Genomic DNA, 18,989 nt, shown 5'->3' on the forward strand with positions numbered 1-18,989 from the left:
ATTTGCTACTTTACCACAGCCACTCAGTTTGGCAGTTGGTTATTTTTTATTTTCTCCATTTGTTCTGTTTTTTCCAATTCTTTGATTTTAATGGACCCTCCATATTGAAGAGCTCTGCTGTGAGATGCTCCCTTGGTTCTTTCACAGTGAACACAAAAACAAGGGCCATATTGGAAAAACTGTTCCCTCCAAGTGCTTCTTTTGTGTGCTGATCATATCCTGGCCCTACTTATTTGCCATCAGGGGATTTGCTTCAATGAAAACTGGTCCTTAAGGTTATTTATAGCCTGCCTTAAAGCATCCACCCTTTCTACCCTTCTCTCCCAAGCACTCTGAGGCTTGTCAGCACTGTTTTTTTCTCTACCTCCTTCCACCTCACTGTGTAAAATGTCAACTCCATGTCTGTTTTTCATCCCTGCTCCTCAACAGGTTGCTCTGGGGTGTACTCACCCGCTTCACTGCTCTGGCCCTAGAGAATACCTGCTTGGTGCAGAACATGAGAAGCAGCCACAGATCACCTTACAGAGTGAGATTGTGAATTGTGGCAGAAAACATTCTCATCATGCCTTAGAAGTCATCTGCACAGACACTGAATCCATTCCTACCCCCACTGCCATTCTTACCCAACAACTGCCAGCTGGAGACAGAGGACGATCTCCACACCAATTTCTCATACTGTAAGATTAAATACTTCAAAACAAGCAAACTCCTTTCTGTTTGTTATTTTTTCTTTTCACACTGCACTCCTCCACCAGCTACATGAATTAACTTTCCTGCAAGAAAAAATATTAGTTTGTCTGCCAAACCAAATTAGTTCAAAGAAACTACAAGTTATTTTTGGTCAAATGATAGCAGAGGTCAAGAATGGTAGAACACATCCAGAAGACAGACTCTTGAATTGAACGCTAATACTTCTTGATAAATCCAGATATTTTGCAAAGATCTGCTGTATTGATATGCAAGATTTCAAACTAGGCCACAGGACTTGAAAAGAAGTTTTAAGTATCCAATTTAGTAGCACAGCAAATAGGATAAAACCGATCTTTCAGTAAAAATGGGACTGCCAGATTTGTGGGAGTTTCCAGGCACAAGTAATAACAAAGCAATCTAGTTAAAGCACTGACGACAGTGACTACAACTTAATTAATTGTTAAGATCTTACAGAAGAAAACCTTGCCATAAGGTCATCATTGTCATGCTAAGCTCCAGTGACAGGGAAAAAAAGAGAAGAATTTAATTAATATTAAATTGCAAGTGAGAGTAGTTTAGCTGCATTTAGTTTAATATCACTTTCTGCTACTGCTGACCTGTGCATCCTGTCTAAATCTGAGAGGCTTAGTCTATCATAATGGATTTTTATTTCCTTTTCTTCTAGGAATTAATTAAATTATTCTGTTCTAAGACTATGGAGTACCACCCAAGTTGTTACTTTTTTTTTTAGTTGTTTCTGACAGATACTACATCTTCTGTTTTGTTGTGTCTAATCCCAGGTATGTGGTCTAAGGCAGCCTGAGTGACTGAAGAGAGAAGAGCAAGTATAGGACAGCACAGTATTGGCTTGGAAGGAAGAATCAAAAGGAACAATAGAGCTATGTTTGAGGATTATTTTATTTTTAGAGGGAGATTTGACAATCAAAGTGTTGCGTAGAACATAGGTGGGAGTTATACAGGAAGTTTAGAGGGATGTTACCATGAGAGATTTAATGTGAAAGGTTTAAAGAGAGGTTTTTGAAATCTGATGGATAAAACCAGAAACAGGTATTTCTACAAAAAGATGGCAGTAAGATTTCACAGAATCATAGTAATTTTAAGCAACAGCATTTATGGAAGGATAGTGCAAAAATTAGGAGGTAGGTAAGTTAGGATACAGTGATGGGTCTCAGGATTATCCAGCAGGCAAAATTTAAAGCAGCAGAGAGGAGAGATTTAATGGGACAGCACCAAAACGAGCTGAATAAATCGAGTTTTATAAAGCAAGAGTGCTAAAGCAGGTAGAACAAGTATGTGGCTTAAAAAGTTTGTGTTTGGAAAAGACAGACAGAGGTAAAGTGAAGTGTGGAGCAGAAGGAACAGTGTGCATGTTGGAGAAGATAGGCAGGCAAATAGAGATTTTTGGGGAGAGCTTCCAGAGATGCTGAAGAGTGTGAGGGAGAGGGAATGTTTCTAGTGGGAGAACATCAGCACCAGTGGGTCCAACAAATGTTTGCTAAGCTTGGAGCCTAATGGTAACGAGCAAACAGACATCAGGCAGGAATTTGGATGTTGTCCTGAATTTCCTCAGCCAATATGTTATTATGTTCACTATTTTCCAGCCCTTAGAAACTGCCACTTCAGAGAAGGTTATGGCTTGGATAAACTTGTACACAGAACCTTAATAAAGTTGGGTAGTTTTGTTGAATCTCAAGAAGTAATTACAAAAATCTTAAACAGCTTGCAGGCATTTACAAAAAAGCCAGCTTTAAAGTGCCCGTCCCCAAAAGGCACTTCATTTCCTCAAGATTTTAAGAGTAAATGACAGGTTTTATTCTAAACTGAAAAATTAGATGCTTGGGTTTTGCCTGGCAAAGGAGATAAAGATCATTCTGCCCAATGCTGGTGGTAATTTTACCTCTAGGGGAGAGTCTCATTCCATAATAATGAATATATAAAAAATAATATCTTAAGGCTTAAGGACCCTTGTCGTTATGCCAGCTTAAAACATAGCTAATAAAATGAATTGTGTTTCTAAGTCTTAAGAATATCCTGAAGATTTCTTTTAGTAAGAAAAGAGAAAAGGCCTGTTCTTAAAATGTTTTCAAGCTATTATCTCTGTTGTGGCAGAGAAAACACGCAGTGTGATACTTAAAATATTTGGGACTTTATCCCTGAAAGTTCTCCAGCACAGACCTTATTGACATGCAAACATCTGACAGTCAGCATTTTTGTATTGGGCACTTAAACCCAACCTCACTCACCACAACATAACTTCTGTTAATGTATAACAGACCATAAGGACACAAAGCCTTTTTGGCACTAATAAAAACCCACGATGTTTTTTTGTGTTTTTGTGTTTTTTGTTGGTTTTTTTTGTTTTTTTTTTTTAATAAAAGATTAAGGAAAACAAAACCAAAACAACAAACCCATCAGCACTGGTAGATGCAGCTGAAACCTGGCAACAGAACACATACAGAAAGTGGGCAGATAAGATGCTCCGTGGGGTGAGCACATTTAAGCCTTGCTCGCAGCTCAGGTCTCCCACAGAGAGAGGGGCTCAGGCAGCAGCTGGGGAGATCCGGGGTAGCAGAGAACTGAGGGTATCTTAAGAACTAAAAAACGGAGGTTTATTTCTCCATATACACAACATACTGTAAGTAACAATTTTCCAACCTGATTCTTTTTACTCATTTTTGGCCAGCCGTGCTGCTCACGGAGTGTAATAGTGAGGGGCGAAGTGCTGTTACGTCAGTTGATTCTCTTAAGAAAAGGAGTGTAAAAGGGGAAAAAATGACAGAATGAGAAACACAAGAATTCACGTGAAAGATCCTTCTTCTAAATTGTGCTTCCTAAAAATACAGTAAACTCAGCTTTTAACTTAAAAACCATATGGGTAAGAGTGCAGGTAAGAAAGTTTTGTTGGGTTTTTTTCAGGAGAGCACTTCGTAAAAGCTTTTGTTAACAAGTCAACTTTTTGTTCAGCCTTTGATCCGCTGGGGATCCCTAGCGACAGCCGCAAGCCCAGGGCTGACCAGTCCGGGCTCTCCTCACCGCTTCCCGCCTTGCCGCCGCTGACAGGTGCCGGGGAACCGCACCGCCCCAAGGCCGACCCCTGGCACCTGCCCCTCGGCCGCGGTACGGTACGGTACCCAGGCAGGTGCGGGGCAGGCTCGGCTGAGCTCCCCGCGGGCCGTGGTGGGGCCGGGGGGTGACACCGGACCGTCTCCTCCGGCCCCTCGTGGCTGGGCTCTGGCAGCCCCCGCCCGCCGCCCGGTAAGTCTGACGGTGAAGCGGGGCCCTCATGAGGCGGGCGGGCGGGCGGTGTTTGGCCCCGACTCGACCCGCTCCGCTCCTTACGCTCCCTCCCCCTCGTCGAGAGCACCGGGGGCCGCGTCCCCTGCAGCGCCGGCGCTGCCCGGGGCAGGTGGAGGAGCGGCAGGACCGCTCGGCGGCCTCGGACCCGCCGCGGTCAGGTCGCAGCGCACCGGCCCGGGCGGGGCCTCTCCGCCCTCACCCCATTGTTGAGTCCATCTCGGCAGTCTCCGCCCTGGCTTCGGCTCTGTTCGCGCCGCGATGGGGAAAGGGGAGGGAGTGGAGGGGAACTCGGGAAGCCTCGGGGCCGTGCCGCTTCTTCCGGGACGGCGGGAGGCGGTACCGCTCACCTGGTGCCGCCGGCGCTGGGGAGAGCCTCAGCCGCGGACCCGCCGGCGGGAGGTAAGCGGCGGCCGCCTCCGCCCCGCCCTGCGCGGGAACACGGTCCTTCGGCAGGCAAGCGGGCGTCGGGGGGATGGCTGACGCTCCGGCCTCGGGGGCAAGGGACGGCGCTGCGCGGCCGCGGTGGCCGCCGCGTCGGGGTGAAGGGTGTAGGGGGCTGCGGCGAGGAGGGGAAGCGGCACCTCCGGGTGGCCCCGCGCCGAGGGGTGAGGGGAGCCCCGGCGAGTCCTGCGCCGGGACCGGACTGCGCGGTCTGAGCCGCGGGAGCCCGGCGTGTAAGGACGGCGGTGATGGAAGACTCGTCCCAGGAGTCCAGGGGGCTTCCTGGGGACTTAACGGGGTGGTGGGACAAGGACAGACAGCACCGCGGGACACTTCACGTCTCCCCTTTTGTTTCTCTCCAGGGTTTTTGTGCTTCTCCGAATCTGTCTCCCCGCCCCCGTCTCTCCCGCCCGCCCCGCCGGGACCTCTCCTCTCCGGGCGGCAGCAGAGCCGCCTCAGGGCGAGCGGCGGCAGAGGTCCTGGTGGCTGAGTTGCGCTCTCGCTGTCCAGCCCGCCGGGAACATGGCGACCGGCGGCTACCGCAGCGCCGGGGGCAGCACTACGGACTTTTTGGAGGAGTGGAAAGCCAAGCGGGAGAAGATGAGGGCGAAGCAGGCGCCGCCGACCCTGGGGACGACCGCCGGGGTGGAGGCCAGGCCGGCAGGGGGTGCCTCCTCCGCCGAGCTGAACAACAACAACCTGACCCCGGGGGGCCCGGCCGCCCCCTCCGACCGAGCGGCTCCCCCAGCCGGCGGGGCCGTCCACAGCGCGGCCGTGGGCCGGGCCGCTCCCGCCAAGGAGACGCCGCCGGTCCTCTCCGGGGGCCGGGGGTCAGAGCCTGCCGCCAAGCCCCCTCCGGGCTCCCCCGAGGGCGAGGAGAAGCTGACCGCCAAGGGAAAGAGCTCCGGCCCCAGCGCCAGGAAGGGGAAGGGGCAGATCGAGAAGAGGAAACTGAGGGAGAAAAGGAGGTCGACAGGTGTGGTGAACATCCCGGCCGCCGAGGTGAGGAGCCTGCGGGGCGGGGGGGCGGCCGCCGCCGCACCTGAGCCTCGGGAGCGGGGAGGGGGCGGTGGAGCGCCCGGTGTGGGTGGGAGGGGCGGCTTTGCGTCCCGGTGCTGCTCCCCGCGGAGCCCCACGCCTCCCTGCCCCGAGTTCCCGCGTGGGCTGGCTGTGGCGGTGAAGCTTTATTCCCAGCACCGCATGGAAAAGGATGAGGCCCTGGCCGCGGTCGGTAAGGTGTGCTGCGGTCTTTGCAGTGCGGCATCCGAACAGGCGGCGTGCCGATTATTCTAAATAAATCAGGCATGTCACGACCTGTGACTGTTTTTTTATGTCTTCTTGCAGGCAGAGGTTAAATTCTTGGGCTTTTGGAAGATCCCACCGATGCACATGCCTGTTAAAATATGGTCAAAAACAATTGTAACGAAAGAAAACTGATTTATCACTTCTGAAGAGATGTTCAGGTGTAAATATTATTCAGTTTGGAACCCAAAAGAATTTCTTTTACTGGAAAAAATGTAGTGGTTTAAAGAGCATTTTTTTGAAGGCAGATATTTTTATCAGCCAACACCACTGTCCTGTGTGGTTTGCTACTAGTATAAAAGTCTGGCATTGATTTGTAATGCTCCTAGTGGAATTCAGAAGAATAATAACTAGTTTTTTAGCTTTTTTGCAGTTAATAAGAAAGACCACAGGAAACTTAGCACAAAAATGGATTTTAGTCTAGAATTTTGCACTAATAACGATGACCACCATTCCTGTAGAAAAAACTTCTAGTAATTTTTTTGGTTAACATCATATGAGTATTAAAAGGACTCTAGAAAGTAGGATCTTTGTTTCTTAAACAGCAAGAAAAGATGAAATCATGTCTTCCTTGCCTAAATCCACTAATCTATTTTTTTGTGACATGCTTTTTTTTTTTGTGGCACTTTCACAGCAGATGCTTCCATCCCAGAAGGTACAAGAAGGTGGGGAATGAGTTTTAGGAACAGTAGAATTCTTTATATTTTCTTTTTGAGACTAATTATTTGCATAGTCTTTAGTTTGAGAGGAAGTGTTTTGGCACAAGTCTTCAATATTCCTACTTTGGAAAGTGAGAATACAAGCGAGATCTTTAATTGTCTGGTTTCAGAGCCTGCAAGCTTCCTAGGCTGATTTGTTGGTTTTATATAAAGCCCCCTAAATACCTGTCTGCTTCTATACGAACTTGTAAAATGCTGTACCTTTATCTCCCTAAGTAAACTAGTCCTGGACCAGTTAATAATAGTTTTACATGTTGCAGGAAGCATTGTACTGCACCATGTTTTAGGGGCCTCTGCTGTGTTACCCCACACCCAGTCATTGCCCTTTTTTGTATAGTTGGTTTTGGGAAGTGGGTTTCTTTTAGCTCTTTGAGACTGGTGTCCTAGTTCTTTGAACTGGTGTTTCTGTGGTGGTGTTTTGGGTGTGATTTGGAAGTCTTCTGGGATTGGTGGTGGTTGTGGGTTTTGTTTGTTTGTTTTGTTTAAGTACGGCTCAGAATATGCTTTGCTTTCCAGGAATACACATTGCTTGCTTAGCAGCCAGTCCTATTTATGAGTTTGCTACTGCATTGTTAAGGGCAATTTTTTAATGAAGTTTAACGTGTTTAGGCACTGAGAAGCAATTTCTTGCCTGTTCTGGTATTTTTGAGAACCTGGTAACTTCGTTTCCTGTCACTGCGTTTTGGCACTTCTTGGAAGCTTCTTGTATCTTTGTATTAATTACTCCTTCAGCAAGCAATTAAACATTCCATCATATTATTGAAGGCAAATTTTAATAAATGTTGTAGAAGGTATTATTGGGGAAAGTTGCGAGTACTAAGTGTTGAATTTCTGCCTGGCATACACTTAATCAAATCTATCTCTTTTCATTATTTCATGTTTCCTAAATGTCTTTAATCATTACCTCATGCATTCCTAAGAATTCTTTATATAGGGAACACTAGAGCATTCTTGATGGTGGACAGCTTCAGAAACTGTCCAGCATCAAATCTGAGTAAATTAAGTAATCTATTTACCAGTGTTTTGCAGGGTATTTGCTTGCATTTGTGTTTCATATATCTATTTATTCATAAGATGTGTTAAAGCACTGATTGCATATATTCATTTGGAGTTCTCAGACAAAAGAAGGCTGCAATGTAGATGATGAGTTGGTGGAGAAATGAAGTTCAAAATCTACAACATTGCCGTTTCATGGAATCATAGACTCAGAATCATTCAGGTAGGAAAGGACCTCTGAGGTCATCAAGTCCAGCCCTTGATCCACTATCACTGTGGTTCCCAGACCATGGCACTGAGTGCCACATCAGTCTCTTCTTAAAAACCTCCAGGGATGGAGAATCCACCACCTCCCTGGGCAGCCCATTCCAATACCTGATCACCCTCTCTGTAAAGAATTTCTTCCTCATATCCAACCTAACCCTCCCCTGGCAGAGCTTAAGTCCATGCCCTCTTGTCTTACTGGGAGCTGCCTGGGAGAAGAGACCAACCCTCCCCTGGCTACCCCCTCCTTTCAGGGAGTTGTAGAGAGTGATGAGGTCTCCCCTGAGCCTCCTCTTCTCCAGGCTGAACACCCCCAGCTCCCTCAGCCCTTCCTCACAGGACTTGTGTTGGATCCCTTCACAGCCTCCTTGCTCTGCTCTGGACCTGCTCCAGCACCTCAATCTCCTTCCTGAACTGAGGGGCCCAGAACTGGAAAAGTTTCTAGCTGTCTTTCCCAATAGATGCTAGGTGTAACTTTACCACGCTATACATTGGGTTGTGGGAGTGTTACCGCTGAATTTAACTACTTAGCACTCAGAATGTACTCTGCATGGTGTACATTCTGAAATTATTTTTTGGGAGATGTTCTTTTAGAGCTTTATCAAGTGTTTCATTGTCTTATTTTTTAAGAAAATAGTCTTTCTTTAGAATAGAGTTGCCATTTTATGGTATGTATCTTCTTTTTATGATCAGCATGCCACCGTGGTGAACAATGACAACAGGAAATTCTTGTGTTCTGAAATTAAAATGGGTAACTGTTGACACAGTGCCCTCACAGGAGATGTATATTGCCTAGAAGTTTCTGTGCCCCAAACAGAATACAAGACCATTTTTTTATCTCATAGAAATAGGATCCAATTTCAGTTGCAATGCACCTGAAGAATTTAACAATATAAAAGGTGGTAGAATAAGGGAAATAAAAGCTTGTGTTGTCTCCGTTATCTTGAAATAGGCATTAAAAATATTAGCACATTGTTATTAATTAATGATTAATTTCTGTTCAAGAGGAAGGCAGTAGGTCTTAAATGTATTTTGTGCTGAAGTCAGTAGAGGACTCAAAACCATAGGGAAAGTTTTGAAAACGGATGGTGATGCTTTGTATTTAGGGGCCATTGTGATAGAATTAAAGGCTGTTTTTTATCTTTTCAGCAATGATGCTTATCTATGTAGTGGTGGCTTTTGAAAATGGCTTTTGAAATACTTGTAGCTTTTTTCATTTTCAGTGGTTGAAAAGTAATTTCTTGATAGCTTGTTGAATTATTTCAATGGGATTTGGATTTTGTTGCCTTGTTTTGAATGGTAACTAAATTGTATGGAATTATCATTACTAAGTTCCCTTTTTAAAATATTAAGATTTTTAACCATTTATAGCTACATTAGGAAGTGTTTCTCAGTTTGTAGGTATTCACTTGATATAGCTGTTTTCTTGTAAGCTTTTTGTCATTCGCAGTTGTCCTGGTATCTATCCAAGAAAAACATGGAGTTCCCATTATGCTACATTATCCCCTTACTTTATGGGGGCACACATATAGGATGAGAACGATGTGTTGTATTGTTATTGTAATTCTTCTGTCCTGCTCCAAGCAAAACAAGCTATACTGGTGAAAGTGCAGCTTAACTTTTGTAACTGTTTACCCTGGAGGGTTCTGCCATAGCTGTGTGGGTAAGTTCTTTCTCTGAACCCCTATCAGGAAAATAACAACTATTTTTGTGGTTACCTTTTTAGAAGATCTGTATATATGATAAAAATTATAGTCTATCTAGGAAGGACGGTTAAATAGCTGGGTGTTATTTAATGTCCTTATAGACGAAGTTTACATTTTCACCTAACCAGATGGAAGTAATCTAAATTCAGAACCGCTCTTCTGTTAATAACAGGGTGATAAATTATTTTAAAAGGTGTAGAGAACTCGGATCTGTGTATTTTATACATGAAGCTGCCAGATTCGAGGCATGACAGTCTCCTGACCCATTTGTGTAAGATGTAAAGCAAAAGGTGTAAGTGACTCAAATGTGGAATCTGCATGGGATGTTCAGCCAGCCTGTGTTTATCTTCTGTCTTCTTAGCAGCTACTAGGATGTGGTATCTTAAAACCATACTATTGGCATGCTGCTGAGAGTCTGCCTGCCTTTTCACAAGGCACAAGCAGTCATACCAAGTAGCAGTGTTGTAAGGAAGTGGAGAGCAGTGAGCTCTTTCTGTGGGGAAATAGAGTTCCTGCTACTTGACTCGTTGGTTGTCCTAAGTTGTGTAGATTGACAGAAGGTTGCTGTGTTCCAGCAACTGGAAAGTTGCTGTGTTTGTGTGGAAAAAATTGTGGAAAATTTAAATGCCAAATGTGTCAAGCATAGCAATTACTGGGCATATTTGTAAAGGAATTGAAATCCATCTCTGAATGTCTGGAAACTAGAGAGGAGTGGAATCCTGTGTTAGTGGATGAACTGTTTTGATCAGAAGTTTGCCTTCAGCACTATCTTTGTTAATGATTCACTATGTAACTATTGAGTTTAATGAAAGAGCAGTTCTAGCCTATTAATGTGATAGTGTCTTTGCATTATAGTAACATCTCTGTACATTTTCTTGTAAAACAACTTGCTTCTTTTTTGCATAATTTCTTTGGAGGGGGAAAGCCTCACTAAGTGTTTGTTCAAAGTACTGGGAAAAACCACTGATTTCTGATCACTGATACCCTGGCCATCCATGCAGAGGTACCAATCTTACGGAAGTCTGAAAGATGTTTATTTGAGATAGATGACCTTTTGTTATATATTAGACTGTTCTCATGCTTGTCTTTTCTAGTGAGCACATTAATCTAGTTGATGGAAAGATCAGCAAAGTGCATTTGCAACTCAGAAAGCCAACTGTATCCTGGGCTGCATCAAAAGAAGGGAGGCCAGTAGGTTGAGGGAGGTGGTTCTCCTCCTTTGCTCTCGTGAGACCTTACCTGCAGCACTGTGTCCAGTTTTAGAGCCCCCAAGAGAAGAAGGACATGGACATAATGTTTGGTTCAAGTCCAGGGGTGGGCCATGAAGGTGATCAGAGGGCTGGAGCACATCTCCTATGAAGACAGGCTGAGAGAGTTTGGGTTTTTCAGCCAGGAGAAGAGAAGGCTGTGAAATGATCTTATAGTGCCCTTTCAGTAAATTGAAAGACAGCAGATTTAGATTACATACTTGGAAGAAATTCTCCATTTTAAGGGTGGTGGGCAACAGGTTGCCCAGGAAGATGCCTGTCCTGTCCCTGGAAGTGTTCAAGGCCAGGTTGGATGGGTCTTTGAGCAACCTGGTCTAGTAGGCAGTGTCCCATTCTGTGATTCTGTGATGTTGTTACGGTTCTATTTATAGTTCCATCAGATGTGGCAAGATGAAAGAAGCAACACAAGCATTTTTGGATTCTGATAAAAGGATTGTATTGAGATTGTTTGCATCCAATCTGTTTTGCTGTTGATGCTTTTGTCAATTCTAGTTTTGACTGAGGCTCTGGGCAATACCTGTTCAAACTTACGTGTTTCAAGACTTCCACTGGAAGACCGTATGTGGATGACTATTTCCCGTGATTCCCCAAATCACAGGAAATTAACATCAAATCATGATGGTTTATTTCAGGATTTAACTGTATTTCATTTGCTTGCCTGTTGCTAGGAAGGACTGGATAGAGCATTTAGGTCTTTTACTCCAGGCTTGCAAATGTCATGTTTGACTCTACCATGTAGTCTTAGCACCTAATGATCACATCATCTTTGATGTAGCCAGGTTTGGTGCCTAATCTGAAAATACAATACTAGATGAACATAAGCTTTAAAAAACAAACCAAAACATACCAAGCAAACAAAAACCCCTCAGAGAAACAAAATAACCCTGTGTCAACTCCGAAACTGGAAAAAAGTTACTTTTGGGGTTTTGTTTTTTTTTTCAGAACAGCAGCCTATGTCTGCTTTACTCAACAGAAATAAGAGGTGCTACAATGACATTTGAGGCAGAGTGGCAGGATAACTGGGCATAATGCATACATCACTCAGATATGAAAAAAGTGTTGTGGAAAAACAGCTTTTCATTTCTCTATATATGGTATCTAAGCCAAATACACCACTGACCAGAAAACAGAGTGGTAGGCAGAAGCTAAGCAGGCAGCAACTGGGATTTCCCTTCTTTCACTGTTCCTTCTTCCAGCACTTCGTGACATTGCTAATTCTTTTCATGAGTCATAGGAACCTGTGCATGTCCTACTTGTCTGCTGTGGTTGCTGGTGCATATTTGATGAATTATTTTCCAGTTTAGTGTTTGTAGGAACATAGGATTTCAACTAAAACCTGTGGACCAATCTCTTCCCACCATATGCACATATGATGCATTTAATTGCTTTGTAAAAGCTCTAGCTTAGTATTTCCTCTCAGAACACTGTAGGAAAATAAGATTTATTATAATGAGCTTCACTAAGGAGCCACCTATTTTGATGTCCTGCTCCTACAGTGGCCATAAACAGACTCATAGTAAGGAAAAAAGAATGTTCAGATCTTATCAGGTATTTTGTGAATTAGTTTTCTAGCCTCTTGGCAGTGTTAATCTTGAAGACCTGCAGCATCAGATGACAGTTGCTAAATAAGTAGAAATTAAAATTAATTTATCTACCAAGCACTCATTAAATTTCGTTTTGTTTAAATTATTATCATACAAAAATCATTGGGCAGCAAAGTCCACATTTTGAAGAACCCTTCAATATAATGATCAACTTTTTAATGGTCATTTCCTCCTCTTTCCCCCCAAAGACCCCAATGTGTGTGTTAGCCTCACGTCACGATCCTGTTCACTGGTTACTCTAGAGGAAGTCTATCATAATGTTTTTAGAGGCATTTTGTAATTTAATTTTGTTTCATTTGCTGGGGTCTCTGGTCTGTTGTCTTGCCCTTGTTTGGCAAGTCTTTTACTTAGAGCCATCAATCTGTGGCTGTCCCTCAGGACTAATTTATTTACTAATTATACTTTTTTTTACTGGGGGAGGCCTGCAATGCTTTTCCTTACTCTGAGCAAGCACTTGTCAGATTTTTGTGGTTCATTTATTGTAGATCTTGGCTTAAGCTACTGTGGAGCCATGCATCAACAGGGTTTTTCTGTTGGTTCATTCACATCCACAACATGTTCCCTTGAAGACTTTTGGAAGTAGGTTTTTCATCCAGATAGGTTTAGAAGTTTTTTGTATGCTCTGCCATTTTAAGTTGCAGGCTTTGACAGTTGTACCACTTAGAAGTTTTGAATCCTCATCATATGAGTTCTTGAGCAGCCAATTCAAGTGACCTCACCAACCAGCTCCTTTTGGTTTAACAACATTTGCATTAAGAATGGACTTTTGAAATAAATATCATATTAAAAACCTTTGAGTGAAAACATTGTCTGAACTAACCACATGTGGTTGTTCAGTACAAAACAAGTTATTTTATAAAATCTGTTCTTCTGTAATGTCCTCTTTACTTGCCAAAAGCCAGTCTTTCTTGTTTAGCAATTCAGATAAGAAACCTGTGTGCTCTAATGTCTAGATGTATCCAGGCCCTACCAGATAAACAGTTGGCTTGAGCTTAAAAATGTTGACATTTGTTTTTCTGGTACTTTTTTTATCTTTTCATTTCTGTATTTTATTCTCGGTAGAGAAAGGCAAAAAATCCTTGAGCCTTGCTGCCCACTATTTAAATTTTTTTGCTTCTATGTAAAAATTGTTAAGTGTAGAGACTGAGGTTCTCATTTTTACAAATTGTATTTAGATAAAGGCTACATAAGAAGCCAGCTCCTAATGACTGAAGTGGTGACAAAATAAGCAGTACTAAAGGAAGTTAAGCTGGCCTACATATTTTTCTATGGATAGAGGACAGAGACATTTTTAATACTGAATGCTAAATTAAATTATAGCAAATCACAGAAACAGAAATGAGAAATCAGTAATTTACAGGTTGGTTTTTTTGTTTGTTTTCTTTCTTTTTAGAACATTTGTTTTTCTCTCCAGGAACTTGATATGTTTTTTCCTGAGTCTTTAATATATTATTCAAGATATTTGAGTTTATGAAAGATGACCTTTTTACAAACTTCAGAAGAACTCTTAAAAAGTAATGCACTGTGACTAGCCATTTAGAAAGAGCTCTAACAACTATTAGTCTGCTATTAGAGTTCTTAGAACTAATTGAATCTAAATAATTCTTCCAAGGTACGATGAACAGACTAATCAATGGTGTGAAGTATCTTAATTTCTTCTGTAAAATCACTTTCTGGTCTTCACAAGTTATACTAGGAATTATTAATTATTATTGATCAATTCAGCAATGCTTTGTCAAGAGAGGAGTTCCCCAGGACTGTTACAGGCTTTTATGTAAATAGTCATGTAACTTCTTATGTAGTTATATTGGAAGTTTACTGTGATGTCTGAGTGAAGATCTGAGTATTTTGGAATGTTGGAGGTGGAGTGGAACTTGGAAGTGCTTGGTACTTTGGCAGATTCTGTTCTAGACCTGTACTAAATGTGTTGCTCAACTTCTCTTTTCAACTGCCATGTTTACCATTATCATTTTTTTTCCTTTCTCTAAGAGCTCTCAGATCTTTATGTGAAAAAGTGCTTTCTAAATTTGTGTACTAGCTCCAAGATGAAAGATGCATTTTCTTGTATAATACTGTGCTTCAAAATATTGTTGTATAGCATTTTCATTTGAATTAGACAGAAGTTCCAAGAATCTATAGAATGCTGAGACATGCGTGGTGATGTAAAAACTGAATGTACAGAGAAATTCTGCAGAGGAGTCTTTTGGGCTTGTCCTTTAATTGAGGTGTTCCGTGTAAGTATTTGATGACAAACTTTTTATTTAAAAATAAATTATATTAATATCAGTTGTGTTATGCTGAGAAAAGATTAAGGGATATGTTTGAGGATTGTAGTTTTAGTTTACAATTTGTTATTTTTATTCATGATGTTTAAATATCCCAAAGTATAGGTTTCTTCTTTGGGGAAGAAGAAATGAGACAGGAACAGCACGCAGTTGTATTCTGAAGGATATTACAGAACTGAGTATTGGGAAGTTTGTTCTGCAGTGAGCAATAGCAAAGTGTTGCTGGAAATCTGACTATAAGCTTACTACATTAATGAAAACACTGATTTGTGGAATAAATTATATTTCTTTCACAAAGTTATTAAATACTGTAATAAACTCAGAAATGTGACAGTTTTTTCAGATTTTGAAATCTGCTGCTGAATATTTAAGTAAGTAGCATATATTTGGCATGCTGAGTACTCCAATGAAGTGTTCCAGTGACAAATATTGGCTATTTTGAGCATACTTAACAAATAAACTGGGGACTTGCACTTGACAACCAGATATTTAGGGGCTTGCATTTAGACACTTCTGAATAATGGCATAGCTAGTTTGGTTGATCCTAATGTATCTGTGAAAGAATTTCGTGTTCAGCCTATTTCTCTACTCTTGATTTGTGAAAGAACTTAATTCTTCTTAATGGATTCCTATGGCGAGAAAGACATAGAAACCCTAAAGGTAACCCTTTGTGAAAAGTAAAACAAACTGAAAATTAAGTAACCTTGTACAGTGAGTGCTCAAAGTTGTCTTCTATCCTGTTGAAGATGATGTGCATCATAATTATCTTGCATGAAATAAAGACACCTCAGGCAGTTGACCTTTGTAGCAAAATGGAAGAAATTTTTAGCCTGAGGCAGAAACTGAGGAGCATCCCATTAACTGACAGTCTTTTTTAGACTAAAACATAAGTGGGCGCTTTGATACAATCCCATTTTCTGGATTTGCGTCTTCCTTTCAGTTAAAAAAATTGGGCTCATCAGATGTCAGATCAGTTTTTGTCAAACTTACTTGGAGGCTATTTGAATGCAGGTGTTGCTAAGCAGCTCAACACTGGAAACCACTTCTCATTGCATGCTACATTTTCTTAAGATTCAAGAATGAGAACCAAACCAAGAAATTAGAAATGGGGATATTAATGTATTTACGCACGTGTGAAATACTCATAGCTACCATTCAGCTTTCCTTTTTGATTCTTTGTAATTTTGTGTGTGTGTCTGTGTTCTATTTATTTAGAAATATTTGGAGGTTGTTAATATATTTTTATGTTCTAAAGCTTTCAACACGTACTGCTAGCTGACTTGGAGAGACTGGAGACTGAGATCTGAAGCCTGAATTCTCTGTTGTAAGCTATCTGTTAATTATCTGTTCCATTATAATGAGTGTAGACATCCTTACAGCTTTTTATAAGCTGTTACAGCTTATTAGGTTAGGTTGTGTGGATTGTTGTTGTTCTGCTTTGAGGTTCCACATGGGTTGATTTGGGGGCACTGTGATGGTGCTCGTGCACTGCTGAGCTTGTGGTTAATCACTCATGCTGACCTAACCTGACTCTAGAAGTACTGAGAAAGGCACAATGGGATTCAGTGATGTTCAAGCTGACTCTCAGACTTCTTTCTGGGTGTCAGTGTTGCTTCCCACTTCCAAGAGTGTGTGTAGTGCACATTGTGCACTTGCCACCACATTGTGTAAGCGCAGCCGTGTTTTTAGATCAGCACGGATTTTGCACTAATTTGTGTGCCTGAGGTTTGTGTGTCATAGGTCTTAGTTTGAAAGCCTCAATATTACAAATAATAGGTTTTTGTACCACTTTAGCAGGATGAAATGGTAAGGTTATACCAGAAGCCACATTTTTGTCCCTTTAAAATATGCCTGGAAAAAAAATCTTTGTATTTCTTTGGGTTCTTTAAATAAATAAATAAATAAGATAGCTGAAGTTGTAGTAAACAATGAAAAAGCCTGAACTGAAGGATAAATTCAAGATGTAGGTATCCCTTAATATGTTACAGAACTTTGCCAAAGATTACAAATGTTCTGATAATTAAAAATGTGGATGATAAGGAATGTTGTCTAACTTTAGACACAGTTCAGAAGAGCCAGTTTTGTGTATTTTCTTCTCAGTTAGGGCTATAGGTTGCACTGTTTATAGAGAACTGATGAACATGTTAAATAATAAGTAGCTTAATAAACAGAGGTATAGAATGGATTATTTACCCAAGGAAGTAATTGTAACAGGATTTATTAGCAGGCAAACTAAAAGCTACTAAATGAGCTCAAGCCCATGTTTTTGGCTTCATTACTGCCTTCATTACTCATTATACTTTATTTACCATAGTAAATAAAATGAAGAAATATAAGATTAGAGTAGATTAAATTCCCTTTGCTGTGAGGACTTCAGAACTGTTTAGTCAATAACCTAACATAATGAAAACTGTTTTTTTTTTTTTTGGTGGTGTTTCCTATATGATTTTCTCATGTGTTATTTATTGACACATTTCATCTTAATTTGCTTTTGTTGTTTTTTGTATGTTGACTGCATGGTGTATCCAGTGCTCCTGCTTGCCTGTGAGGCCTATGGTGTTTGTAGAGCCTTTTGGGTTTCTTCATAATTCTGAGAGAAACGTTTTTGAAGAATCCTGGAAAGAAAACAGGCTAGCTTCCAATCAATAAGCATTAAGTACTTTAAATCTAGATAACTAAATAAATGAATTTTTTCTTTATTTTTCAAAAATAACTTCCTAAATGAGTATGTGACAGACAAAACTTATACTGGAGGAACAGAATTGGGCTCATGGCAAAGAAAGTAGAGTGGCAGAATTTGGGTGTTAAGAAGGGAGAAAGAAAATAGTTTTCCAGTCTAGTGTATACAGTGTTTTTAATTACAGGTTCTGAAATGGAAAACATGTTACAGACATAAATGTATGTGAATCCAACATAAACGGTGAAAATTAGCTTGGTTGTGTTTATAAGAACCAGTATTTAAAATGTACCTCTTTATTCCCCCATGGATTTAAGAAATTGAACTGCTAGCATTTATATAATGAATACTTAGTGTAGTAACCTAAATCTGAAGCAAAAGCTAAAATCCTTCTCATTGATTGTTTTACCACAGTCATTGGCTCTGGTTGAAGGATTCTGGTTGAAGTTTGGATAGATTGTATGAATCAGGATCTATTGTTGGACTAATATTTTGTCAGTATGAAAAGTTACTAATTAGCAAAAGGAAAGTACAACCTGTAGAATATTTTCCCCTATTTCTGAATTGTTTTTTTTTTTTTCATTATAATTACTTTTATCCAACTTTCTGAACTCAGATTTTTCTCTTGTGCAGGAATGGTTCTTCCACTTGAACACTTTATTAGGAAACTGCACTAATAAATAATGAATTATTCTCCCAGATATCACAGTATTGTGGGCAAGGGGTCCTGTGTTTTTTACCATTAGGATTTGTGTCTAAAGAAAAGCTTGAGAAATAAATTGTTTTTAATTTCTTTCTAAGTGCTGCTTAGATATTGCTGACATTGGTATTTAAATAATTAATTCAGAACATCCAACATGACAAATTCATTCTTAAAATGCAGGTAACTTTTAGTCATCAACATGAATGTAGACAAAGACTAATGAAATGTGGGGGCAGAATCTTACAAGAGAATAATGAAATAAGCCTTGCATTATAGAATCACAGAACTGGCTGGGTTGGAAGGGACCTCAGAGATCATCAAGTCCAACCCTTGATCCACTACCACTGCAGTTCCCAGACCATGGCACTGAGTGCCACATCCAGTCTCTTTTTAAATATCTCCAGGGATGGAGAATCCACCACTTCCCCGGGCAACCCATTCCAATGCTTGATCACCCTCTCAGTAAAGAAATTCTTTCTAATGTCCAACCTAAGCCTCCCCTGGCACAACTTGAGACCGTGCCCTCTTGTCTTGCTGAGAGTTGCCTGGGAAAAGAGACCAACCCCCACCTGGCTACACCCTCCTTTCAGGGAGTTGTAGAGAGTGATGAGGTCTCCCCTGAGCCTCCTCTTCTCCAGGCTGAACACCCCCAGCTCCCTCAGCCTCTCCTCATAGGATCTGTGCTGGAGTCCCTTCACCAGCCTAGTTGCCCTCCTTTGGTCCTTTGGACCTTATGAACACCACAGATGACTGGATGTAAGAAGTGAGTTTAGAGGAGGAACTGGTACTGCCCTGGGGAGCCAAATATGCTAAAAAGGGCCTGGAGGGATGGACTGGGTGAGGTGGGAAGCAGCCTGTCTGGGCAAAGAAGCCTAAAGAATTCGGTGGTGGGTCACAGATGTTTGTGCATATGGATAGCCCCCTGTATCTGAAGCTGGCTCTACAGCTTGGCTTGACCTAAAATAAGGGCTGCTGATTTGATTTGGAGGGCCTTGGCTTTGTATCTGTTATGGATA

General features: G+C 41.6%; 1 protein-coding gene across 1 annotated transcript in view; it reads left to right on the forward strand.

Moving 5' to 3' along the window:
* Positions 1–4,311: 4,311 nt before the first annotated feature.
* The window catches only part of PAWR (pro-apoptotic WT1 regulator), a 73,725-nt gene continuing 59,047 nt past the window's right edge, over positions 4,312–18,989 (forward strand). Inside the window, exons 1-2 of the mRNA XM_071766326.1 lie at positions 4,312–4,407; positions 4,812–5,451. Coding sequence (XP_071622427.1) covers positions 4,972–5,451 — 480 coding nt within the window. The 5' untranslated portion in view covers positions 4,312–4,407; positions 4,812–4,971. The remainder of the gene's footprint in view (positions 4,408–4,811; positions 5,452–18,989) is intronic.

Source organism: Heliangelus exortis, chromosome 1 (assembly GCF_036169615.1).
Source record: "Heliangelus exortis chromosome 1, bHelExo1.hap1, whole genome shotgun sequence".
NCBI lineage: Eukaryota > Metazoa > Chordata > Aves > Apodiformes > Trochilidae > Heliangelus > Heliangelus exortis.